The 27,049-nt window shown below is 49.6% G+C and overlaps 1 protein-coding gene across 2 annotated transcripts in view; it reads right to left on the reverse strand.

Annotated features, from left to right (window-relative positions):
• Window positions 1-247: 247 nt before the first annotated feature.
• Window positions 248-27,049, reverse strand: part of AHCYL2 (adenosylhomocysteinase like 2) — a 110,133-nt gene continuing 83,331 nt past the window's right edge. For both annotated transcript variants that reach the window (XM_074828139.1, XM_074828140.1), the window contains exons 3-17: window positions 24,648-24,791; window positions 23,847-23,947; window positions 23,084-23,186; window positions 22,072-22,166; window positions 15,430-15,536; window positions 13,043-13,159; window positions 9,473-9,536; window positions 8,283-8,371; window positions 6,724-6,794; window positions 6,491-6,585; window positions 5,625-5,723; window positions 5,107-5,175; window positions 4,943-5,021; window positions 4,104-4,224; window positions 248-2,927 (exon numbers count right to left, since the gene is read on the reverse strand). In XM_074828139.1, coding sequence (XP_074684240.1) covers window positions 2,921-2,927; window positions 4,104-4,224; window positions 4,943-5,021; window positions 5,107-5,175; window positions 5,625-5,723; window positions 6,491-6,585; window positions 6,724-6,794; window positions 8,283-8,371; window positions 9,473-9,536; window positions 13,043-13,159; window positions 15,430-15,536; window positions 22,072-22,166; window positions 23,084-23,186; window positions 23,847-23,947; window positions 24,648-24,791 — 1,361 coding nt within the window. In that variant the 3' untranslated portion in view covers window positions 248-2,920. The remainder of the gene's footprint in view (window positions 2,928-4,103; window positions 4,225-4,942; window positions 5,022-5,106; window positions 5,176-5,624; window positions 5,724-6,490; window positions 6,586-6,723; window positions 6,795-8,282; window positions 8,372-9,472; window positions 9,537-13,042; window positions 13,160-15,429; window positions 15,537-22,071; window positions 22,167-23,083; window positions 23,187-23,846; window positions 23,948-24,647; window positions 24,792-27,049) is intronic.

The following is a 27,049-nucleotide window of genomic DNA, read 5'->3' on the forward strand; positions in this document are numbered from 1 at the left end:
GGACACGGCGGCGGCCGGAGCCAAAACAGCCGCCTGGAGCCCAAACAGCCCCAAGGACACGAGGCCGCCGGAGCCGCTTTCCTGGTTGGGTTTTGTACGGCAGCGGCACGACGGCAGATCTGGGGACAAACCTCCCCATCCCCACCCCAGGGCACCACCATCCCTCACCCCCTCGTTGTACCCCCCGTCCAGCCCCCAAAATTCCCCATCTGCTCCCATCAGACCCGGAAGACGCTCTGGAGAAACGGAGTTTTCCAATGTTTTATTTGTGTTTTGAGATTACAGAGTCTTTATTGCTGCTCTAATACAATCACTCAGACATTAATATTTAAAACATCCTTTTGAAAATGTTACGTTTGCAAAGTTTTTGTTTCCTCACTGCAGGCTGATGACAGGTTTTGTCTTATTATTTCTAAAGTTCAGAACAGAATTAATTTCCTTATACAATTTTGCTGGTGTTACCTAAATCTCCTTTTTCCTAATTCTTTAAAAATGTGTTACATTAAAAAAAAAAAAAAAAAACAAACCAAAAAACAAACAACCCATTACACGTTTAATTTAGAGATGATCACAGAATATGATTCCAGATTGATTAGGAAAAAGCCAAGCAAGCAAAAAAGCTTACAGAAGAAGCAGAACGACATGGAGAAGAGCTTTAAAAATCAAGGTGGGAAAAGCCAGTTGGGATTTTATTATTTTTTTTCTTTTTCTCCTACCTACCTGGAAGATAAAACGGGCTTAAAAATCGGCACGAGGGAATTCACGGATGAGGACAGCACCACCCTATGCTGCACAAGCGACGGACGCGGGGGAGGAGAGCGACTGCGTGAGCTGTACCGAAGGGTCACGCGGACGGAGGGGGATTTCCCGAGGGCAGAGGCGGCTGCGGGTTGGGACACGTATTTTCCAGAAGCTGCTTTGCTCAACGTGACCCTGCGACCACGTTTCACCTTGACCGAGAGCAGGATTTCAGGCTGTGCCTCTGCAGAGAAGAAGAGAAACTCTGGGGGGTTCGCTGGTTTGATGCAGACCAAGGTAACTCCAGCGCGGGGAAAGACCCGAACGCGACATTTCAAATAGCTCGGGGGACTCTTTCCAAAAATCTCAGGATCTGGGTAAAACTCATGAGGGAGTAGAGATTGTTTTGAGTTTGTGGTTAGTGATCAGTCTCCTCAAAGTCTTCTCAAAGCTCTAATGTCTCCTCAAAATCTCCTCAAAGCCCTAACGCCTCCTCAAGGTCTTCCTTCTTGGGCTTTGAGAAATTTCAGAGGGAAATTTGGAAGACGCAGGCGTACGAGGATGTTTGCTCCAAAGACGAGCAGCTTGTGGTCCAGCTGACTTCAGACCTCGGCATCAAGAGCCATGAGAAGGGCTTGGCCACCGAGACTGGAATTCCACAGTTTTTCCTTTCTTGTGCGTGAACAAGCTGCCATGAAAGTGTTTTTTCATGATGGCAATGAGGTCCGCGAGGACAGAACAAGAACCTCTAGCTGATGAGGGACTCGGGTCCCTCAGGATAAAGGTTTCTGAGCTCAGGGGGTCGGGCAATTTTATTTTAGAAGGGCCGTGTTCTCTGTGTGAACCATAAAAGTGACTCCGATGAGACACGGAGACTTCAAAAGTCACCTTGGTAAACGTGCTGTGCCATCCGCAGCGTTCCGCCGGGACATCCTGGGCTAAAAAACAGTAATTATGGCAAATTTGTTCTCTGTTGGCTCTGATGCGTCAAGATTTGAGGTGACTGAAGGGTTTCAGTGATGCTGAACTCTTCTGGGTGGGGATTACTTCAGCGTACGTCTCATACACTCCAAGGGGATTTCTGGATTTTATCGTACAAATATTACTAGAAAATAAAACTCCAAAGATTTCCGATAAGGACTGAAATTCAGCTGGAGGAAGACCTCGCGGGGACGCGGGTCCTCCCAGCCGGGACGGCCGACGAGCTCCGCTTGGGTTTGGAAGAGCTCCCCGACACGTGAGCAGCATTTGTGGGCGAGGTCGCAAGGCTCTTCGGCCGCCCCGTAGCCCCGCCGGGAACTTTGGTTGAACCGCAGGAGGTTGGCACTCGTAACGTGAGCAGCAGGAAAACACCGCGGAGCTGCGACGAAGGGAGCGGCGGTGGGTCCTGCCCCACCACCGCCACGTCCGCCGCCGAGCCGGCAGCGCTCTGCCCTCCCGGCTCCCACCGCGCGCTGGGGGCTGCCCCCCGGCTGACGCTAACGACCGGACCCTTCGTTACGGCTTTCAGCAGCGCTAAGGCGAAGTTCACCGACTCGCTGGCGGAACGGTCCCTCGGGCAGCTCCGCAGGATGACAAGAGGTTTCTCCAGCCATGGCCGGGGAGATTCACGCTTCGCTGCCGAGGCGGCACCCGGCTGCTCGGAGTAAACGAGGTTTTGAGCTGCGTTGTCAAATGGCATCAGGAATGCAAAGGCGGCCGCCCCCCAGCCAGCTCTCGTGGCTGCCGGGATCCTGCTCTGCTGGAAGAAGCACCGGGATCGCGAAGGAAACCAAAAGCAACGAAGGTGCGACCTCGACGTCGGATCCTGCGGCTCCCGTCGCGCGTGTCGGACGAACGGTGATAACTATTCCAAGTGCATCGCAGCGAATTCGATTCCACCAGCTTCTTCCTCGCCTCCCCCATCCTCCCAGCCCCGAAAAAATGAACAACCCAAAGAGAAAAATGAAACAAACGGAAAGAAATCCACCGTCTCCCAGTCCCGCGGCAGTACGAACACCAGTGGCAGAGGCCGCATGTACAGTATTCTAATTTAATAAATAAATAACCTAAACACACTGTCTACTATGTGAGCAAGCCCAGCTCTAACTTAGGAAGCTTGCGCTGTTTCATCCTGTACAGTAGTTGAGAAAAGACTTGGGTTCTTGTTCCTCGCAATTCTCCGGGATACAGCGGCAGGAACTTAATATCTGGGGGAAAAAGAAGAGAAAATGAGGTTTTGGTGAGCCACTGGGGAAGAGGCGTGAAGCTCCCCCAGCATCAACACGGTGTCTTCTGGGAGAGGTAGACACCAAGAAAAGAAATGGTTTAGAAATGGACTCGGTCCTCGTCTCTTCCCCCACAAATACCACGTTATATTTAGCTGCCTGCCCCTCGCTGCTTGAGCGCTGCTGCTCGCTGCCAGTACGGGAAGGGAAAAATTCAGTGGTGCCCGATGGACTCAGGGACTGAGTCCCACTGGTTCGCAGCAATGCGGGCTCAGAAACCGGGGTGGATGCACCAAAAGCGCACGAGCAAATGCCTTAAACACCAAAACCTGGCTCAAACTGGAAGGCTCCCGTGAGACTGGGAACTAAAAGCAGGTAATTCGTATCGCAAACGAAGCCACATGTAAGGGGAGAGAGGTGCTCGCTTTAACGGAGCAAGCTGGTGAGCTGCACGGGGATGAAGTCTAATTGCATCCAGAAAAAGAGGCTCCGTGCACCCCGAGATCTCCTCTCAGTGACCAAACCCATGAAACCCCCAAAGTGGAGCGTTTTGGTGAAGCGTTGCTCTCGCCAAAGACCTGCATGCCAAGAAAATGCCTCTTCCTGCAAGAAAAGGATCTGGGCTTCAACCCCCCCGACGAGCTGATCTCTGTGCAAAGCCATTTCATTTTCAGGGTAAAAAAATGCACCGCGGTGTTGGCTACAAACAGAAGTCTGGAAAGGGAAGCGATCCAGGGGCTCGTATTTATTTGGGGGGGATCAGCCCAGCCCAAAGCGGGGGAGGAGAACGATCGAGCTGAGCCTGCCTGAGCAGCCCCCGGCGCCAGGGGCAAACGCTGCCCTGCGCCATCTCATCCTTCATCCAACTTTAAAAATAAAGCTGAGTTGGCCGGATGGCATCACGCTGCCACGTGCCACGTCTGGGCGACAGCTGCTGCCAGATACAAAGGGCTCGTGTCCTGCCAAGCGCTCTGCGTCACGGCTCCGACCGCGCCGGCTCCTTCCCGGCCCGGCCGCTTTCTCCATGACGATGGGAATTATCCGGAAACCCCCTGATATCTCCTCAGGGGACCGGTGGGATTAAACCCCGTCCCCTCCGCCCGCCCCGCCCGCGTACCCCACGCTCGTGGCAGAAGAAAAGAGCTTGAGGAGCAGCACCTGTAGTAGTTTGGTTTGAAAGGGCCGTTCTTGTTCAGTCCCAGGTATTTCGCTTGTTCATCCGTGAGCTCTGTCAGGTGGGCATCGAATGTTGGGAGGTGCAGGCTTGCCACGTACTCGTCTGAAATTATTTCAAGCCTCGTTAGTACGAGCAAGGGGAAGGTGACGAGTCCCCTCCTGCTGTGCTAAAGCTGGGAAAGGCATCGCTCCTCACACTTTTACGCTCAATCGCAGGGCTGGTTTTCACCCTGAACGGGGTAAAACAAGGCTCTGATCTGTTTGGAGTGAGAGGGGAAAAGTGTTCTCTGAAATCCCCTCCTGTTGCCCTCGGGCAAGCTCGGATGCTCTGCCGGTGCCGGAGCCGCTGGACATTTCTGGCAGGTGACACCTAACGCTTGGGACAAGCTGCACCTGGTCTCCGAAAAGACAATTAACACCAAAAAATCCCAGTTTCACACCAAAAGCGGGGTCAGTCTAGCTTGTGTCCTTGGGAGGGGGTTCTGCTGGCAAGGCTCTTGGGTTAGGGAATACATGTTTTTGTAGCCAACGAAAGCAGCTCTGCTGGCAGAAGCCCCCACCTGAAACCCCCCCGCATCAGCGCGGCCGGGCTCCTGCCGTCGGCCACGTGTGTCAGCACCGTTTTCCCCGGGTGGGGCGGAGAAACAACGCGTCCAATTCAGCGAAAAGCCCAGACCCAGCGGGAAAAACTCACTGGAAGAGCCTGAGCTTGGCAGGGAAGCAAACAAAAGAGCGCAGGAGGCTGCGCTGCCGTCCAGCAAAACCTCCCATCTGTTCAATCTCAAAACTGAAAAAGAGAAGCCAATGAGTTACATCTTTACCCATTTTTTTAGGCAGCAAGTACACGTCTTGCTTGTAGCGGCCTTCGGGAGCGTTGTACAGCTCTATCAAAGCCAAAGCCTGGATGGAGAAGACACTTAGGTAAGTAAGCGCTGCCCGCTGTGGAGCGCGACGCGGCTTTAGGCTCAGCCCAAGCCCTACTCGCCTGCGTGGTGGCAGTGATGGACAGGACAAAGGTGGGGACGGTGGAGCAGCTCAGGTTCAACAGGCGGCCCTGGGAAGCAAAAACCAGTTGTTATCTCAACACGGCACCAAAACCAGTTGACAACCCTACAGAAGGTACAGGAACCATCAGGGAAATGTGTCCCTGCTGGGATCAAACACCACGCTTGAATCCCAAGATATTGGTTGCCTTTATAACTCAATAAATTTAGAGGTGAAAATCTGATCAAATACCCTGCGGGAGATACCCTGGCGTGGGATAAAGAAAAACACAGGAGCTTTTCTGCATTCCAGTAACTCAGGGTTAACTCAACCGAGGGACCGTTGAGCTGCTGAGGCCCAGGAGGTGATTTCTGGACGCCCTTCGGCTCATCCAGCCCTTGTTTTCACAGAATCACAGAATCATCTCGGTTAGAAAAGACCTTGAAGATCATCTAGTCCAACCATTTTTGTCCCCAGAAGAAGCAGGTCGCAATTCCTGCTCCTTGGCCTGCAACTCACCTCTGCCAGAAGGACTATTCTCTTCCCATCTGGCCAGATGACATGGTCCACCTGGGACCTCACCCTCTCCCAGGTCAGCTCGGGTGTACGCAGGCTCGCCTGAAACACGGTGTTAAAATAGTTAAAGCACTGGCCAAAGATCAAAAACCAGAAGCTGCATAATAGGAATGAAAAGAGGAAGCAACTCGCTGACATTGTCCTGGGTTTATAGTTTCCTTTGGGTCCAGTCGCAGTCTCAGACTGATGAAACCTTTATGAATCATAACCTGGAACTATTTTTATGATTACAATACATCAAAGCTCCAGCAACAACTATTGTTCAAGCTCTTCTGGCTGAAGAGGCTTCATGGTCCCCAGCTAAACCGTGCATGGCTGCGGTCACTTCGTTCCAGCGCAAAAAATTGTTTTAAACCCTTAAGTTTGGCCGAGGGATTCTCCACTGACCTTCAGACAAGACCCTCCTGGTTTTCTACTCATCTCGAAGCACAGATGAGCAGATTTCGGTGCCGTTTGGGCAAGCGCAGCAGTGTTGAGCGTGTTGCCTTGCCCCAAGCTGAACCCTTGGCTGGGTCTTACTGGTGTAACAACACAAAAGAGGAGGGAAACTGGGCTGGAGAGGGCGATTCACCCACTCTCTGGGGGAAGGAGCGAGGCTGGTGGACACCAGACGCTCCGCTGGAAGCTGGAGCAGTTTGTCTGGCTTGCTGGCATCCCTTGGGATCGCAGGAATGACGCCGACACGTCCGCCGGTGCCCGCTGCGACGCGGGGAGCAAGGGATTATTTTTTCTCCTCCCAGGTGCTTCCCACGGGTCAGACCCGGCTGCCGAAGGGTCCCCCCGCCCCACGTGTGCGTCCCTGTGCTCACCACGTCGATCTCGGTGTTGGAGTGCCCCATGTTGCAGACGATGCAGCTGTTCTTCATCCGATCCAGGTGTTCCCTGGTCACCACGTTCTTGTTGCCTACCAGACAGCAATACCCGTAATAAACACCCACACTCACTTTCCCCACCTTTTTGCCTTTTCCGTTGGGAAAAGACGGTCCCGGTGACGGGGGGCACATCCCTGACAACCCCTCCTCCTGCCTCAGGGACCGCGTACCTGTGCAGGTGATGACGATGTCAACTTGTCTGATGACTTCATTGAGTTTCACCAGCCGGAATCCGTCCATGCTAAGAGGGAGGAGGGGGGGGGAAAGTAGTCTGAGAAGCAGCAAAACCATACCAAAAATAGAAAAAAAACCCAAATCAAGTGATTCTCAGATACTCATTTTGACTTTCTGATGCCAGGCTGGGACACAGCAACGCAGCATGCGAAGGGCCACGTACCCCAAGTCATTAGGAGGGTTTCTGGAGTCAACCTGGAGGATTTGGGAGTGTTGCGGGGAGAAGTGAAAAGAGATTTGGGGGGTTTCACATTTTCTGTCAAGGCCTCCACATCTGCAAATCTCCATTTTCAATTGAAGCGGGTTTTTTTAAAGCTGCTACTCCTGCAAAGTGCATCCAGAAGATCTAGATACGCCCCCCCGCTGCAGAATCCTTTCTGATATGGATTTAGATCATCTTAAAACCAACCCAAATCACCCACACCCCACAGTTGTCTACCGTTGACTTTGCAGTCCACATTTAGGCACCTACACAACCTTTAGAAGTGCTGAGCACTCAGTGAATCTTTCCTGACCTCACCGAGCAAGGTGTGTTCAGCGCATCAGATAACAAGGGCAGGATTTTTTTTTTAGGATTTGTTGACAGTCCTCTCGAGAACTTACTTCTGCGACTCTCACAAGCTGCAAAATCGTAGTTACTATAAAAAAAAAAAGGTATTTTTTTTTCTGCTGTATGTCCCATTTACTATATTTTTTGTCCCCCTTAGGAGAGGGGCCGCAGGGTGTTGCCTCGTGCAGAGTCAGGGAGGGGGTTGCTGCAAACGACCAGATTCACAATTAAGGATGCGGGTGCTGGATGTGCCCCTTGTGAAGGTTGCAAAGCAAACCAAAAGTTGCTCAGCTCTGCTAATTAAGCAGGGCTCATTAGTTTCTTCACCGCAACAGCCCCCTCCCTTTGCTGTCAGGAAGAGGCTGCAGGTTTAATAAGGCTTGGGGTGGTTTTGGGACTCTGCTTTCATAGTCACGTCCATCTCCCACTGCATCTCTGCCCCAAAACAACCTTTATTGGGAGGAAACGAGGTCGGGTGTAAATGCAACGTGGCCGTGCATGGAGACAGCCCTACGTCAGAGCACCGGCGTCAGCCAGGAGAGGTTTGCGAGGGGCAGGTGCTCACAGAAACCAAAATACCCCTGGGGTGAGGTGTGTGCATGGCACAGTAAAGCCCAAGTTTGCACTCCAAAGGTCGCAGCTCACTCCTAACATCCTTTCAAGCCGTATCAGTAAACTCTTCCAAGCCGTATCGTTAAACTCCTGGCCACTGGGGTTACGATTATGCAAGCTGGCATGTGGGATACAGATAAACTGACCCTTTTCTGGCCATAGGAGAGAGCTGTGGGTCCCTCCGAGGGCACAGAGGAGCCATGAACCCCTCACCAGCATCCCTCTCGGGAGGGACCGCCGCTGAGTGGTTTCTGGCCATGGTTTTCCTGGGGGAAAAAAAAAAAAAAAACAAACAGCCTAAAGAAGTAAGCCGGGCTCGATGCGACTGCTTACCAGGCCTGGAGGGCACAGATCGGATCGATCTCTGTCACGTACACTATGGAGCCCATGGCTTTCAAAGCAGCACAGCAGCCCTTTCCAACCTGGGGAGGGAGAAGAGCACAGAGGAGTGAGACGCCGAGAGCTCGGGAGGCGCCGAGCACCCACAGGGCCGTGGGAAGCGTACGGGGGACCTACGACTCCGGGTGTCTCTTCTGCAGCCCCAGCTGCCCTTTGCAAAGCCTCTGAGCAACTCTGGCTGCGTATACTCAGTTTCTGGGTGCGTGAAATTCCTGGATTTGGAGTAGTCCAGGACCTGAGTCAGGCCCAGCTTAGCTAAGAGAGGCACTAAAAAAATATCAAAGTGACGTTGATTTTGGTCCCAGGGAGTTCTTTTTGCCTGCAAACATCCTGGTATCTAGAAAGCACCATGATAACAAGAGATTACACTTACCTCAGGGAAAGTTTAAGAGTCTCTTGTAACCTTTACTCTACTTAGGAAGCTTAATAGTTTAATCTCTGAGGGTTAACGAGCTTTAGCCTTTACCCAGAACATACAGTGCAGCTCGCCGGGGAATTCAGGGGAACGGTTAAGTGACCAAGGGTTCCCAAAAAATGCGATTACACATGAGAAGATTGTCCCATTTCAGCTCTTTAGAAAAAAAAAAGAGAGTCCCAGTACAGCACCCCCAGCACAGCCCACCATAACTGGTGTTAACTGGTCCCGACAAGAAGTGCCGCAGGGTGAATATCCCAGTGTCCGTTTGGGGGTAAAAGCACAGGGATAAGTCAAGATTAACTTCTCTTTTTTGACCACGCTTCAGCACGCGATGCTGCAGCTGCACAACCCAGAATCTGCAGAACCCAGCCCCTGAATATTTTAATATTATATTAAATAGAATAGATAATATAAAATATTAATATATGATGTATTAATACCTGGATATGTCAATATTCAGATATTAAAGTTATTCAATATGCTTCATACTCATGTCTTTTAAGATTCGGGTTTGGTATCTGTTTAGTACTAAACAAATATACAGGAAATTAAGAAAACCTTCAGTTTTGGCAAACCCATCAGGTTTGAAGACACCTGCAGATGCAGAGAAGAGCCCCGAGGACAGAAAAGCCCCGTCGGATAAAGCCATGCGAAGGGTGTGCCGACTTGACGTGCAGAACCCACGTGTAAAACATGAGCCCCTTACCTCCCCGTAGCCACAAACCACTACTTGCTTTCCTCCAAACATCATGTCTGTTGTCCTTTTAAGGCTAAAGGAAAAAGAAAAAAATCCAATTAAAGACCAGCCGTAAGATCTGTTCCACTGACAGTCCTTCTCAGTTGGCTCTTCCCAACCACCATGGTTGTATCCTGTATCCCTGAGGACACACAGCAATTCTGGGTGCAGAGGGGACCCAAAGGGCACCTAAAACCTGACTTTTTCTTTTGGGAAGGGGGGGTGTTACTGGTGAAACGTAACAAAGAGGAAGGATTTAGGGTTTGGATCCCTTTTTTTGGTTCTTTTTTGTTGTTGTTGTTGGATCCCTTTGTTTTGGTACTCCAGAAATATTTAAAATATTTTCCAAAAATATTTTTTTCTTAATTTTTTTTTTTTTAAAGTCAAAATACCCCACAGAAGTAGCTACAGAAGAAGCAGGAAAGTGGTAATTTCTTGCCAGAATCCCAGAGCTTTCCACAAATAAAGCTCTCCCTTCCACTCAGTTTCCTTCTGGTTTCTCCCTAAGAGTGTCCTACATTCCAGGCTATTTTTAGCACACGAGTAAATAGGTTAGCAGTGCAGGGAAGGTGAAATTCCCTTACACTTCCGAGAGAATTTAGATAAAAACCACAGCAGATTTAATTGCACCTCTGCTCAGATTTCCCTTGGCCCAGTTGTAGATGCCTGGGCCAGACTTAACCCAAATCCCACCTTGAGGTCCATCATCCATCACAACTGAAGACAATAAAATGAAGAAGTTTTAAAAGATTTTAACGTTTCTGAGCCACCGAGAGCATCCACCACACATGGAACATGAAGCTAAAAGCTGGGTCCTCAACTCAAAGTTTGGGGGCAACTTTTCACCGGGCAGCTGACCCCCACGACAGAGGTTGCCTCGTGTGCCTTGAACCCTGCGGCCACAGAGCAGAGCTGTGGCCGTAATAAAGCAGGAAGGGCTGCTTAATTAGGAAGAATTACTTCATCAAGATGTTTTCATGGAATGACAGGATGGTTTGGGTTGGAAGGGACCTCAAAGACTGTCTAGTCCAACCCCCCTGCCCCGGGCAGGGACACCTTCCACTAGCCCAGGTTGCCCAAAGCCCCGTCCAACCTGGCCTTGAACCCTTCCAGGGAGGGGGCAGCCACAGCTTCTCTGGGCAACCTGTGCCAGGGCCTCACCACCCTCATTTCTCCCATTATTGCTTCCAGCAAAGCCCAGTTCACGACACATTGCATCTCGGAGTAGGCTGCTCCACATCACAACTTTGTACATATTTTAGAGACCAGCTGATGATTTTGACTGAACTTTTACAGTTTTGCTGGGCAGGAAGAGCAAGAAACCACTGGCTGTGTGCAGCGTCAGGTTCTGGCTCATGTAATAAAACCTCTTGGCAGGGAAGAGCCCAATACCATCGCTGCTGGACCTGACGTGGAGCCCAAACTTTAGTCTTTTAGAACAACACGTGCTGGAAATGTGGGGCAGAACCTGCACGGGCAGTGGATCATCCAGAGAAGTGTATTCGGTGGTTCATAACTCCCACGGCACTTGCACACGTTTTAAAGATCATCTTCCTGCCCCTGTATTTGGACACACAGGTTTTACAAACATGAGTCATCTTCACTTCTCCTGGTCAAGATGGCCACTACCAGAAGATGGCTTCAAAGTCGAGGTGGCGAATGAAACACTCTACTACACATCCCACAAAGATCTGGGAGGAAAATGTTAGAGCAGAGTCCACCATCAATGGGGAAGCCTGCGTTGGGTCTCTGAGAGCCTCTGGTGCTACCCCACTGAGGGCAGCGGCAGTGCAGCTGAACACCACTGCCAGAGGGACTTTGGTTCAAGAGGAGACATTTCTATGCGGGCAAGGAACCGCGAACGGCAGATCTCGAGACTTGTTTAAACTTTAAGCCATACAGAGTTATCAACGTGACAAAAAGTCTTTTCTCTGGAAGCAGGTAGTCTTCTCCACAGAGGGTTCCTCCTCCACACCACAGCTACCTGGCACAGGGCAGGCAATCTTTTCTCTGGTTGTCATCTCATCAGCATCAACACCAGTCCAGAAAGTCAAATTTGTTGTTGTTTCTGTGTTTACTTGTCTGCTGGGACCACTATCAGATGCAACAGGCCACAGTCCACCCATCTGAACTGTAAGAATAAAACTCGTCCTAATCTCACTTGGCTTTGACAAAATTTGGCAGTGGGGGTGGTGGGGACACGGACACACAGTTCCACCAAAATAAAAAAAAAAGGGGGAGAGGAAAAAAACTAAAGATCACTGAGATTTACACCCTCTCTAGATCACAACTTCAAGTATTTTGCACAGCATCTCAAGACCAACAGTCTCAGAAGATCCATCACGTTCCTGGTGCCCACGTACCCGTCAGTGACTGATTCCCGTCCGGTCCTAAAAGCACAGCACCCTCAGGATGCTGCAGAGCTGGTCCCAGTCCCGTGGTCTGCCTGCTGGGATTGGGGGGGGCAGGGAGCAACAGAGGGATGCAAACACTCTTCTGCTTGCTTGGATGGCGTGTGGCTGTAAATCCTGCAGGACCCGGGTGGGGAGAGGGGCATAAAGCAGCCATCAGCCACGTCATTCCCACCTTCTGCACCTATTTCTGCTCAGCTGAAGGACAGGGTTTAATCCTCAGACTCAAGTCTACACTTTGGACAGTGTTACGGGATGAAGTCTTGGTCTACCACAATTTCTTCTATTTTCTTTCTTTTGTTTTATCGTATATTCAAAGGAGAGGATAAAAAAAGGAAGCTAGAAAGGCAAAAAATGTGATGAAGCAGCTGGTTGACTCCCCCCCACGCCAACAGACACAGATGGGTTTTATCCTGATGCCACAAAGGTAAGAGGGACAGGAAGGAGCGTTGTAGCCATACGTGAGGATTTCTGAAGTCCTCGCACAGGAGCACGAGAAGCTGCAGGGCTTGAACGACGCTCCCCGAGACTGAAAAATGCAGGTGAGTCACCTATACACAGGGAAGGGCAGCACCACCCTGAGAGCACAAACACCCGGCGAGCTCCCTCGAAGGGCACTGGCAAGTGTTTTATATCACTGTGGCTAATAAAATATTTGCTGTGTCTTGCAGACGCTCCGGGAGAAGACAAGACATGCTTTCCACAAAAAAAGGAGCAGAATTTAAGAAGCAGAACTTAAGTGCTGTGCCCCGTTCATACACGTAGTGGAGTTAAAACTATTGAATCCAGACTTCTAGAGATGCCAATGTCTTTGCTGCAAGATCACTCTCCTACAAACAAGATTCAACGTTTGTTTTCATCTGTGCGTACGTCTGTAGAGTTTTACATGCAACTGTACAATTGTCTTAGGGCCTTCTGACCCACAGAGACATCGCTGCTGTCTCAAAATGCCTTGCAAGTTCCCATCTTTGATAAAAATCAGATGGACCAGAGATAACAAACGGTCTTTGTTTTCCTCTGACACATCAATTGATCTAAAATGATCTAAAGGGGCAGGTAGGACCGACCTGTGGGGAGCGACGTGACCCGAGCAAGGGACGCAGCCCCGTTTGGGCGGCCACATACGTACCCGTCCAGGATGGACTCTCTGCAGCAGTACAGGTTGTCAAACTTCTGCTTTGTGACCGAGTCGTTGACATTCATGGCTGGGACGCAGAGCTTCCCCGCTTTGGACAGCTGGTACAGCCTGTTACGAAAACGGGAAGAAACAGATCAATGGAAAAATATTTCCCTACTGTTGCGTGATCTCGAGGTCCTTGTTTTGCTGGGGTGAGCAGTAGACATCTGCAGGGTCAAAGAAAACCTCTTAAAAGGAGCTCCTCGCTTCAGGAGGAGAAATAGCATTCTTCCTTCCGCAGATATTTGTGTCTGTTTTCCTCCCCCACTGAAGAACTACCAGACTGGCAAGAGGCATTTCATAAAAACATCAAACAGCAGATCAGAAGGTGCTCTAGACTCCACGTGCCTCATAACTGTTGATAATACAACCATCCTCTGCTGTCCTCAAGATGACAAACCCCCCAAATCCTGCTTCAGATACCATAAGATGAGAGCTCCTGTAATTCCTCGTCAAGCTCTTACAGCTCAGGACAAAGAGGAATGGCCACAGAAGGGCAACATTCACAGTAACGTGGAGCTGCTGCGATCAGCACCTGCAGCAAAACATCCGTTTGAGCAGCAGTTGGAGTGGAATCACCGAGACACAGAGCAAGAACCAACCCAGGTGAGGAACACACCAACCTGATCTCCTACTTCCGAGAGCTGACTGAACTCCTGGCAGCAGCAAAACCACTAAAAATTAATCTAAAAAGAATCCCAGAATCATCTCTGTTGGAAAAGCCCTTGAAGCTCCTCCAGCCCAACCATGAACCTCACCCTGACCGTTCCCAACTCCACCAGATCCCTCAGCGCTGGGTCAGCCCGACTCTTCAACCCCTCCAGGGATGGGGACTCCCCCCCTGCCCTGGGCAGCCCATTCCAACGCCCAACAACCCCTTCTGCAAAGAAATCCTTCCTAAGAGCCAGTCTGACCCTGCCCTGGCGCAGCTTGAGGCCATTCCCTCTTGTTCTGGCGCTGGTTCTTTGGCTCAAGAGACTCATCCCCCCTCTCTGCACCCTCCTTTCAGGGAGTTGCAGAGGGCCAGGAGGTCTCCCCTCAGCCTCCTCTTCTCCACACTAAACCCCCCCAGTTCCCTCAGCCGCTCCCCATCACACCTGTGCTCCAGACCCTGCACCAGCTCCGTTGCCCTTCCCTGGACACGCTCGAGTCATTCAACGGCCTTTTTGGAGTCGGGGCCCAAAAAAACGCTACACTATGGCTACGAAGAGAATCTGAAAACCATCTGTCTGCTCCAGACCTTGGGAAGGAGAACACGCTCCCCCAGTCAATCTCTACAGACCTCCTCCAGGTTTCTCCCCAGTCTCTCTTTGTCATCTGGGGAGCCTCAGTCCCCACGTTGTCTGTCCCCTGGAGATAAGGGACATGCGTTCCCCGCACGCACACATCGATACTACCAACCTCCAGACACAACCTCACTCCTGCCATGGCAACGTGGGGAACAGTTTTTAACATTGCTTTGGTTTTACACATCTCATTTGTCCATATCGGGAACGATTCCGGATGCTAAAAATATTACCAGGTCCTTTTCTTGACCCCACTGGCTGCAAACCTGAATCGGTCGCTTCCTCGTTTCAAATATTTCATTTCCCTGTTTCAAGGGCTGCCCGCACCTCTGGCCAAACTCTCAGCCAGCTGCCAGAGCTGCAGCCGAGCCTTTGTCCCTGCAGAAATAAAGAAAAGAGCAGAGTCTGCTGCTCTTCTCCTCCGTCCCCTATTTTCTGTCACCTGTGCTATGATTAACGTCACTGGCAGAGCAACGCTGACACCTCTCCTAACCCTGGGAGCCCCTTCGTCCGTCACAATTCTGACTGACGGATGTCACTCAGTCATACGCCTGCGTCTCCGTGGTTCTTCCTTTCTGGACTCCCACCCCAACTAGAGACTCATTTTCTCTTCCCAAATCTCACTTCTTCCCACAGATTTCATTTAGGACTACACTTCTGTCTATCTCCAAAGCCCAGCCCTTCCTTTTTTTATCTGCAAAACGAGGTCAGACAACCATTGCCCCTATTTCCCAGGTGGAAAAACAACACCTTGTGCACTTTTTCCACCCGTGCAATGGTCAGTAGGTGCTTCTGCTCCTCGTCTGAAATTCAGAGCAGTAGTTCCAAGTCTATTGCTTTCACTATATGAGAGATTTAAAACAGCTCTTATGGAAAAGTCAAGCCCAAGCCGAAGAAAAACCTCGGACCACATATTAGGAGGTTCAACATTCAGCCAAATCTGCGGCATCTTACAGCTTGGGGATCTTCTGCTACCGGTCCCCTGAGGCAGAAGATGCTTTTTTGGGCCAAATGTTTCCGTGCTCACAGACCAGCCTGTTACAGTCCCGTTACCTGTGGACACCGGTCACGCTTTCCTCTACTATCCCCTTGATCTTCTTAAACATATTGGGATATTTCTTGTAAATCCAGTGAGTGAGATCTCCTCCGTCATCCAAGATCTGTAATAAAAACAACCACAAAGTCACCGCTCTGAAGATGCAGTAAGGCCTGCTGACCCCCAAAAAGGTACAAGGGATAAGTCACAAGCTCAAATCGCTCCTAATCAAGTCCATGTTTTGGCACCTCCAACACCACATCGTGACAGCTTGGGTGACACTACGCTGCTTGGTAGTCAGAGTGGGAGCGCTGCTTCACCGATACTGTGCTGCAAAGGCAACGGGTCAGACGAACATGGCAGACCTTGATGTCCATAATGAGACCAGAGGAAACATGGAAAATTGCTGTAGAAGCTCCTCTCTCCTCATCTCCCAGAAGCACAGATGGAAAAGCCTTTGAACCGTACCGAGACATCAGCTTTTCTGGTATGACTGATAATGGAGGAGGATGGAGGAGGAGGAGGGTGATGGAGGAGGATGTAGAAGGATGAAGAAGGAGAAGGATGGAGGAGGATGATGAAGGAGGAGAACGGAGGAGGATGATGGAGGATGGAGAAGGATGAAGAAGGAGAAGGATGGAGGAGGATGATGGAGGAGGAGGATGGAGGATGGAGAAGGATGGAGGAGGATGGAGAAGAAGGAGGATGGAGGAGGATGGAGAATGAGGGGGATGGAGGAGGATGGAGGATGGAGAAGGAGGAAGGTGGAGAAGGATGAAGAAGGAGAAGGATGGAGAAGGAAAAGGATGGAGGAGGATGAAGGAGGATGAGAATGGAGATGGAGAAGGAGGATGGAGAAGGAGAAGGATGGAGGAGGATGATGGAGGAGGAGGATGGAGGATGGAGAAGGAGGAGGAGGGTGCAGAGCTACAATTATAATGTAACTGCATCATAAAACACTGTGTTAAAAATACCAAACCTCTTTTAGACAACAACTTCTGGTCTCTGCCCATTTCATCTGGCTGTGAACCTGTCTCAGAAGTACAAAACTCTTCTTTATCAGATCACGAGTCTCCCGAGCCACCCATTTCCTCCTAATGACACATTTCAGGGCGGTGGAGAAAGCCAGAGACTTACTGCTTTAATAAAAACATTAAAGATGAGCAAGTAAAGGTGCCCTTTGAAAAAGTGCCTTGGAAAGGACAGACGTGAAAACCATTTGGCTGCAAAAATCTAAAAATTGCAGTGAAAAGCGATGTCTAGGAGCTTGTTTGTTCTCTGCCGGTGAGAACACACACGTGTGCTTTCCAGCACATGGAAACACGCCTGGTAATGGCCTTGGACATGAAGGTCGTAACGCTGCTAAAAGTCTAACACACACACCCAGATACACCTTTCACGGGTTGATGTTATTCAGGTATTTTTGTGACGTGCTATAGTGTCGTCAGGATAATCAAAGACTTCAAGCTAAGGCTTATTTTCTCCCTTTGTAAGTACAGAACCTCTGATAATCACAGAAAATCTCGCTGCTAGTGACAGCCAGTGGAGTTCATTAGGAGGCTCGTCTGTCCTACAAACCTCGTAATGCACGTGGCCCCAGTCCCAACCACTTTGGGTCATCCCCTGCTGCATCTCAACACTCCAAGGAGGGTGCTGAGCTCTAAAAGCTTCAAAGAGGGACCCACCTGGGTACCATAAAGAGGTGTCTGGGAAAGAAGAAAAGAAACAAGAAAAAAAACCCAAACACATGCGTTTTGCCGAGTCCTCCTGCCACCCAGGTGGCCTCAGGTGGCCCAAGTGGTGCCCAAGGAAGGTGGGAAGTCTGACAACTCCCATTAGACTCAGAATTAAGAAAAAACAGGAAGCAGATTTCACCAAGCGGTGGGTGAAGTGCCAAGGACCTGTGCTAGCTGGGCCTGCTGAAAGCACATTGCCCTGTATTGTTATTATCATCATCATCCTCCTCCTCTTTGCATGTTCCCTACGCCAATGCTAAAGAGTTCTGACTGAATCATCATCATCCTCATCATCCTCTTTGCATGTTCCCTGTCATCATTATCATCCTCTTTGCATAATCCCTACACCAACATCAAAGACTTTGGACCGCATCATCACTATCACCTTTGCATATTCCCTACACCAACGTCAAAGACCTCTGATTGCATCCTCCTCCTCCTCCTCTTCCTCCTTGCATGTTCCCTACACCAACGTTCAAGACTTCTGGCTGCCAAGCCAGCCCTTGGTAACCTACTGGTGTCCTCAAATGCAAACGTCAAACCCGGGCAGAAGCATCTCTGCTCGTTGGCCGGCGGTGGAGCTCGGTGTCTGCAGCCACCCAGGAAAAATTAACACTCCCACCATGTTCCTGCGGCAGAAAAAGCCCCATTGTGGGCTCAAAGATGACGTTCCTGAGTGTTGTCATGACACTACGTGGTGGCTTCACTGAGCCACCGCTCTGACATCCACGGGGAAAGAGTTACTTGGAAATGCTACATATTATTACAACCTTTTTCTCTCTAAATTGCAGGATTTTCCACTGACAGCGAGCGCTGTGGGTAGCAGCTGCTCCTCCACAAATGTCAGAGCCCAGCACGTGTGTCCCACGTAGACCTGATTCTTGAGCCTCCAGGGACCCCCCGAGATCCACCTCGTGCGTTCAGAGGCTGGGAAGTGGGGACAGGAAAGGGTTAAAGCGGGCTGAGCAGCTCTCCTGGGCCAGCTGAGGTAGGAATTCAGCAGCCTGGCTCCCAGGACGTCTTCATTTCATTAATCCCCATTTAATAGGGCACATAATCTTCTTTCTAAGAGAGAATTCGGGGGGTTGGCGGTTTCCTCTTTCCTAGGAGGGCAGGAAATGAAACAGAACCCAAACCAAATCAGCGGAGGGACTATTTTTTGGTGGAAGGTCACCTTGTTGTAGCAGCCTCAAACAGCCAACGGCAAAACCCGGGGTATGTGCCCCATCTTGCTGCAGTTTTTTCAGCTTTACACAGGTTATCTGCCTTTTTTCGAATTCTTCCCAGGCAGATTTTTTTCTCAGGGAAAAAAGCCTTTATTTGACATGCAAAGAGTTTTTCATACAGAAAAGGAGCCGTTGGAGATGCGAGCCTTGCTCTGCCTCTCGGCGCTGCTGCCTGACGCCCACTGAGAGGCACGATCTGCAAACCAACGCTCCCGGCTGCAGTTCATCAACCTCCCTCTTGATTTTGGCACTTTCAGCTCGGAGCAGAGTGTGCCGGAGTCGTCACACCTGTAAAAAACATCTTCCCATCACCCCGGGCCTGCAGGGACATTCCTCTCTTTGGAGACAGGACCATCCTCTGACCTGAGCACCAGGAGGTACTTAATCCTGCTCCTCCTCAGCAGTACTCACCCTGAATTTTGATGATTTTTGACTGATTTGGTGTATCCACATCCCCTTGGTAGATGTTTCTCTCTCAGTGTTTTTCTCTCCAAGTAAGCAATTTCACATTGCTGTCTGCACAGGAGGGCTGTGGCTTCTCACTCCCTCAGTCCTTCCATTTCACATTTTCTCCAGCAGAAAATCTCTTTCATGAAAGAAACTGGTGTCTCAGGGTGCCATTTTACAACCTTTTTAAACCCATCTAAGACCCCGTCGCCAACAAACATCTCACCCTGTTCCCCTTCCAAACTCTGTCGGGGCAACAGCCGACACTATGCGGTTGATCTTGCCAAAACCAAGCTGATTAAAATTAGCTAGAATTAGCTCAGCAACATGGTTGAAAATAACTCCCTACAGAAAATGACTAGTGAAAACACAAGGAGATGGCAGGAAGGCATGGTCGGAGGCGGCATCGAAATCCCCTGGCGCCAGCATGGTCCTGGATCAGTTTATGCTGCAAAGGAAACCAAACTCTCAGACTTTAGTATTTTTCAGAAAAAAACCCTCCTCTGAGCCATTCCTGTGCAGACAGAGCACTCCTCTGAAGGTCTGTTACTCCCATCAGAAAACCCAAGGTGTCTTTTTTTTGCAGACTCTTGGTATTTGTGGCTACCTGTTCCCAGGGAGCAGCGCCACACAGAAGTCCTAACATTGAATATTCAGATTTTTGGACTGTGAGACATCCCTATTTATTTGCACGATCAGCTCCACCACGCCTCGCTGTGCCTACCTGGACACAGGACTGGCGAGGGCCAGCGAAGCAGTTCTAAATGGGACTCCTGGGGGGTATTTCAAGCCTTGATATTGTCAGCGTGGCTTACAGCAAGCTGCTGAACTGCTTCGACCCATTTTGCTTTCTCTTAAGTAGAAACAGAGATTGCACTTCTCTTTATTGAGCTTAAAGATGTAGAAGCCTGGAAATGGAGATGCATTTCCATGCTACTTTCATCTGGAATCAACAAGTACAAGTTGGATGGATCAACAAGAACGAGTTGGATAGTTACGCTCTGAATTACTCCACACTTAAGAGTCCAAATGGATTATTTCTTGCTGGGCAGAGATAGGCACGTTACTAAATCACTTTTCACAGAGAGAGAATTTCCCATCAGATCACACCGTGGCATGTAGCGCTGCACAGAACGTCTTCAGAGCCCCGTACAGTCATTAATAATCATCAACGCTGCTGAAAGGTATCATTGATGTTTTGCTGATGGGCAGAGAGGACAAGACAAGAGACATTTCTTCCCTGTGAGGGTGGTGAGGCCCTGGCACAGGTTGCCCAGAGAAGCTGTGGCTGCCCCCTCCCTGGAAGGGTTCAAGGCCAGGTTGGACGGGGCTTTGGGCAACCTGGGCTAGTGGAAGGTGTCCCTGCCCATGGCTGGGGGGTGGAACTAGGTCATCTTTAAGGTCCCTCCCAACCCAAACCATCCTGTGATTCTATGAAACCCTTGAATGTGGGGACTCCTGTTAAGGAAGGAGCTCTTCAAAAAACTCGGGTGATCAATATAATACTCCTCCTTTCCTGAAACATCTGCCACACATTTTAAATTTTGGTAAGGTCTTTTGGTTTTTCTTTAAAAATTAAAATGAACGTTTCATTTTTCCAAAACACTTGAAATCTGAAGTGGAAGGTGTCCCTGCCTGTGGCAGGAGGGTTGGAACTGGATGATCTTTAAGGTCCCTTCCAACCCAAACCCTTCCATGATTCTCTGAAAAAAGGTTAGATTTGGGTTTATACAAAGGTCATGGGCTGCCAGGAGCAGCAGCTCAGGCTCAGTCCTACAACCTGGGGACGTATCTCCTTGATTCAGGATATGAGGGGAAATTCTCAGTCTCAACAGGAGAGAAAAAATATGATGCATGTTCTAAAAAGTTGCCATCAGCACAGGGAGCAGAGTAGCTCCATCTCATTTCAGCCTTGAGGCTGGACGGGCCAGAGAGGCAAATTTCACCTTGCCTCTGTGGCCGAGTTTGCCAGTTCTTCTGAAATAATCATACAAAGAAGATCCTTTCCAATCCCGTTCTTCACCCAGTGTCCAGCGTCCTATTTCTTATCTCTAAAAACATGGACCTTCAAAATCCGGTGTGCAAATCTTTGGGAATTGCTAGATCCGAGGTGTTTGGGGCTCCCCAGCAATTATTTCTGTGCTCCAGAAGCAGGTCTGAAAATACACTGATGGCTGGAGACACGTCGCAGAATCAAGAGGCCTGAAGAAATCCCCGGAAAGCATAATATGCATATTCTGGTACGTTGATTTCTTCAATTACTGACATTTTTGATGGGAAATTATTCCTCAAAAAGATGAAGAAAGCTGCTGTCGTGTCTAGACTCAGATTCGTAGCTTGGGGGTGGATTTTTTTGACATTCATGATTCTTTTTAAAGGTGACAGCAAGGAAGTGAGCAGGTGTAGACTGGAAGGGACAAAAAACCCACCTCAAACAAGCTGATATTGGCAAACAAACAATACAGATACACGCCTACCTTCCACCTTCCATTACTTTTCATCTAATTTAGATCATAAGCTCCAAGGCTCAAAACCTGTCGGGAAGCAGGATGAAAACAGCACATTTGACAGCTGCAAATTATTCCGCTCACCTAGTTTAGGGTTCTCGGTTTTCCCTAGAAACAAGGGCAGAATAAACCAGCAAAGTACGGAGCTGGGCTACCTGAGGTTCTGTGTTCATGCAGTAAGAGCAGGTTTAAAGTGTAGAAATCACCTAAAAATGTAATTTTTGTTCTGAAACAGAAGCCTTGCGTAGATAGGAAAAATCACATCAACCAAAGGTGTGAATTTAATCGACCGTGGTAAAAGGGATGCAACCCCTTTTCAGAACAGGCTGATTTTGAGTCATTTTTTACTGGCTAGATTAAATGAATTTGGTTTAAACTGGACCAAGCTACCCTGGAAGCAAACTAGGCACCCAATAAACTTTGTGTTAACGCAGCTATGCTTATTTAGAAAACAGTTTAACAAAACCCTGCTTGGTAGGCAAGATCCACATGCAGAAGTCGTTTAACCCCCTTTCTCCCTGAGTTTACACCTGTGAGACTGAGAGAAGTTCATTTCCCTCACTGCGTAGTTAATTGTAAAGTGCTCTGAAGGTAAACGCTGTGTTAGCACCAAGCCTTAACTAAGTTCGGTCTAAATTTGGGAGGAAAACACAGACCAGCACTAAACCCTCCTCCTTCTCTTCAGATGAGAGCTACCCACGCTTCAACACGTGCCCAGCATTTTAGGGTCGGCCCCGGCTCACCATGTTGGGCTGCCATCCTTCGACGTTGACGCAGCGATCGATGCACCACCAGAAGTCGTCTTCAGATTCTCCCTTCCAGGCGAAGACGGGGAACCCTGGCACAGAGAGGGAGACGGGTGCTAACACACAAATCCCTTAGCAAATCCCTTGGGTATCGGCTCTCCCTACGTCCACGCGTGATCCACCAGGCTCCTGACACCACCGCGGTCTTGCCCGCGGTCTGATTTTTCAACATCTACCTTCTAGAAGAAGCTTCAGAGATAAACATTGAAGACACACACTGAAGGCAGCAGACAGGAGTCAGTTTTAGCCTAATTTCTTCCTCTCCCCCAAGAAAAAGCCACCAGATGAGAGGGCAGCACGCTCTCAATGATAACATTTATTTGCAAAATCAAGCTTTTGCTGCAAGTTAGATGTCCTACCTTCCTGCCAGGCACGTTAGCCACAAAATTTGAATGTATTCTGATTTATGAGCAATTATTATTCAGCTTTGAGCAAGACTAGGTAACAGGCAAGGCAGTGAGTTTGGCTTCTTCTGGGTCTCCCAGCTCTCAGGGTAAAATCCTTACCCAGGAAAAACAGGATTTGAATTAAGGCATCTCCCAGTTGAGCAGCAACATGGACAGCTTCTGTCTTGTGAGTTATGTCCCCCCCAAATCCTCCCTTTCACCCCTTTTAGCCAAAGTTATGACTCAAATTTATAGAACTGAAATCAAATTTAGCTTAGTTCCTTTTAGCAAAATAACTTTCAGGTTCACGCAGCCCACTCAGCTCATAATGTGCAGCACCATCATTTTGTACTACGGACTTTTGTACTCCAGAGAAAAATTATTCTAAGATTTTCAGACCAGTGGAAGGGATTGATGTTGTGCTGTTTACCTCCTATAGGTTTATTCGAAATTGAAGAGAATGAAGGGAAAAAACTGTAAGAGATGGTATATGAGCTAAATACGATGGGGCAGTAAGAAAACTTTTTAAAACCAGAAAAAACAAAGAGGGTGAAGTTTCCTACCGCTCTCAGCAAGGGCAGCAGCCACTTCATTAAGAGTAGAGTAGATGTTGCACGCAGCCCATCGGCACTGCGCACCCAACGCACCAAGAGTCTCCATTAGGACCTGGATTTAAACAAAACAAAACAAAAAAATCAGAAAGAGCACCGCAAGGAGCAATATACAATGCAAAGAGCGATACACAAGCGGGATTTTCATTCGCTATTTGTGGGGAAGCTTCTGGGGGGATCTGAAGTTGGGTTTAAGCAGCATCAGGGTCCTTAGAGAGTTGCACAGAGAATAATTTTGCCATTACTTTTTTTTTTTTTTTTTCAATTTTAAATGGATGAAGTAAGAAAGAACTTCAAAGTATATTTTATATGCAGCATATATATGTGCGTGGGTGTATATAAATATGTATATATGCAGATTTCACTCAGCAAAGTCCCAAATCTAGTCAGGAGAAAGCACTCCTGTCCCATGATTGGAGGAGAAACCACAGCTCTTGAATTGCATAAGTGATGACTGACCACTTCTTCCTGCTTATACGATACGGGTAATTCAATTCCCTTGGTTATCGCTACCCAAGCAATGCCTCATGAATACGTGTGTTGCATCATCTTTAAGCACAGGCTCTGTTTATCTGGAAACGTTCACAAAATCCACCATTCTCTTTTTACTTGGTGCTGGACTTAGAGACTGCATCTCTACATTAACTGCTTGGGGTCTATTTTAGAGAATAAGCGGGGGAAAATCCCTGTCTGGAGTTTATGGAGGGGGTCTCACAGCCGTCTGCGCCGTAATGTGCGTGCAGCCCACGATCTTGGCCCCAGCCAGTGGCTTCTCTCCCTGAGCTCTCTTCCTCAAAGCCATCAGCGCAGGCATTTCTGAAAGGCAAAATAACAAACCACAGATCCATCAACGTGATGGAAAGAGGGATGAGCACAGAAAAAGCAGCCAGCATCACTTCTTGCCCTGCTATCTGGTATTCCTATAAATTCGTGCAGCTGGGGCAGCTTCAGAACAAGCTAAAGCCTTGAGAGCAGCATCAAATAAGTCATGGCACAGCTGAAAAGGACCCAACAACCCTCTGCAGCTTTTCCCTACTATTTAAGATGTAGCATCATCACATTTTCAAATTTCTACCTGTGAATGCTCAAGTGAGGCTAGAGAAAATCGTCTTCAGACCGAGGAGGACTTGGGACTCGCTGCTCTGATGAGCCTCTCCAAGATCCCTCCAACTACCTAAACGCTGCACGGCCTTTGCTACAGATTTTTGGAGACAATCGTGCTAAAACAAAGTTGCCTAATTTATTTGATGAATTTCACCTTTTCTACTGATTTTAACAAAATGAATTTGACTATAGAGTAGTCCTTCAGCAGCTGGTTGGTTGGAACTACTTGGTGCATAACCCTCTAACTCCTTTCCATCCCACAAAATCCCAGAAAAGTTTTCCCATCGCTAATGGGAACAGTGTCAAGAAACCACCAATATACTGACCCTCACAAGCAGAGGATTTGGGGGAAGGAAGAACCCCACAAGACAGCCTAGCACAATGTGGAGCTTGAAGAACGTGCCCCGTTTACCTTGTTCAGCAATTTCAATCTCTCGGCGCCCAAATTCTGCCTGCTTTATGTTTTTCACACAGAAATCACTGCTGCCTTTGGAGTTCTTCTGCTGCTTGTCTCGGGGGGAGGTCTCATCATCAGAGCTGTCTGTGTAGGAGGCAGCTGGAGGAAGAAAAGGAGGTCAGAGACAGAACAAAATGTTCCCTAAAGCCAAACCACCTGCAGTGGAAGGGCGCAGATGATCTGCTGGATGTGCTTCTCCATGGGCACGTGCCAACTCCTTCCATCCTCAGCTGGGATCTCCTCTTCTCCTGACAATGACCAGTGATTTCCCACACAGTCAGCTTTTACCTGCAGTGACTGCCTCACTCTCATCTACCTCTACTGCAACACCACACTGGAGGGAATTAGCTCGAGCACTGCCCGTGTCCCCCACAGGTTCATCTCCTCATGCTCTGCAGCTCCCCTGTAGCCTTCTCCCATCTCTCTTCCCAAATATTAGAATCCCCAGAATCCTTCAGGTTGGAAAAGCCCCTTGGGATCATCGAGCCCAACCCTCAGCCCCACTCTACAAAGTTCTCCCCTACCCCACATCCCCCAACAGCTCATCCAAACGGCCCTTAAACACACCCAGGGATGGGGACTCCACCCCCTCCCTGGGCAGCCTATTCCACTCTCTCACCACTCTTGCTGGGAAACATTTTTTCCTCATGCCCAGTCTGAACCTCCCCTGTTGCAGTTTAAAGCCGTTCCCTCTTGTTCTGTCACTAATTCCCTGGGAGAAGAGACCAGCACCAACCTCTCTACAACGTCCTTTCAGGGAGCTGTAGAGAGTGATGAGGTCTCCCCTCACCTTCTCCTCCTCACACTGAACAGTCCCAGCTCCTTCAATCTCTCCTCACAGGATTTAAGCCTTTACAGCTCTGAGATACCCAACAAAAATGCCTATTAATATTTTGAGTACTCCCAAAGCATTAAGAGTTGTAATTTATGACAGGATAGATACAAGACGCTATTTCATTTTAAACAACGGCATGGTGAAGGCTGCTAGTTAATGATTCAGTTATAGTGGTATTCCCAGTGCTTGGATTTATTCAGTTTCAACATTCCTCAATTAGGGCAGTGGCCACAACCTGCTGCTTGGGAGGCTCACACGGGATGGTAGGAAGAAACTTGTTCATCGGGAGGACAATGCAACATTGGCACAGGTTGCCAGGAGAGGTGGTGCCTCTTCATCATCACAGAATCCCCATGGAAGGGACCTTAAAGATCATCTAGTCCAACCCCCCTGCCCCGGGCAGGGACACCTTCCACTAGCCCAGGTTGCCCAAAGCCCCATCCAACCTGGCCTTGAACCCTTCCAGGGAGGGGGCAGCCACAGCTTCTCTGGGCAACCTGTGCCAGGGCCTCACCCCCCTCACAGGGAACAATTTCTCCCTTAGATCTCATCTAAATCTCCCCTCTGTCAGTTTAAACCCGTTCCCCCTCGTCCTATCCCTCCCCCCTGATGACGAGTCCCTCCCCCCTTTCCTGTAGCCCCTTTCAGTCCTGGGAGGTCGCTCTAAGGTCTCCCCGGAGCCTTCTCTTCTCCAGCTGAACCCCCCAACTCTCTCAGCCTGTCCTCACAGGGGGGTGCTCCAGCCCCCCGAGCATCTTCGTGGCCTCCTCTGGCCCCGCTCGAGCAGGTCCGTGTCCTTCTGCTGTTGGTGCCCCCAGAGCTGGACCCAGCACTGCAGGGGGGTCTCCCGAGAGCGGAGCAGAGGGGGAGAATCCCCCCCTCGCCCTGCTGCCCACACTGCTCTGGGTGCAGCCCAGCACACGGGTGGCTTTCTGGGCTGCCAGCGCACGTTGCTGGCTCACAGGCAGTTTTCCACCCACCAACACCCCCAAGTCCTTCTCCTTGTGGCTGCTCTCCATCCACTCCAGCCTGGGTTTGTGCTTGGGATTGCCCCGACCCATGGGCAGGACCTTGCCCTTGGCCTTGTTGAACTCCATGAGGTTTTCACATCCCACCTCCAGCCTGTCCCGGTCCCTCTGGATGGATCCCTTCCCTCCAGCACATCACTGCACCACACAGCTCGGTGCCATCAGAACTTGCTGAGGGTGCCTCGATCCCCCTGTCTGTGTCCCCAACAAAGATGTCCAACCCCGACCCCTGAGGATGCCACTCGTCACTGCTCTCCACTTGGACATGGAGCCATCCTTGGAGGACTTCAGGACTTGGTTAGAGCACCATGGCTCACCTCATCCTGTGCTGGTGATGTCCTGCTCTGAGTGGGCAGGGGGGCGAGATGACCTTGTTGATTCCTCCCAACCAACATCTTTGTACCTCTACAGACAGCTCAATCCAGCCCTTGGATTTTCCCTTTCTATTACAAATGACAAACAATGGGATGTGTATTTCATCTTTTGCTTTTCTG

This window comes from Strix aluco, chromosome 5 (genome assembly GCF_031877795.1).
Source record: "Strix aluco isolate bStrAlu1 chromosome 5, bStrAlu1.hap1, whole genome shotgun sequence".
NCBI classification, from domain to species: domain Eukaryota; kingdom Metazoa; phylum Chordata; class Aves; order Strigiformes; family Strigidae; genus Strix; species Strix aluco.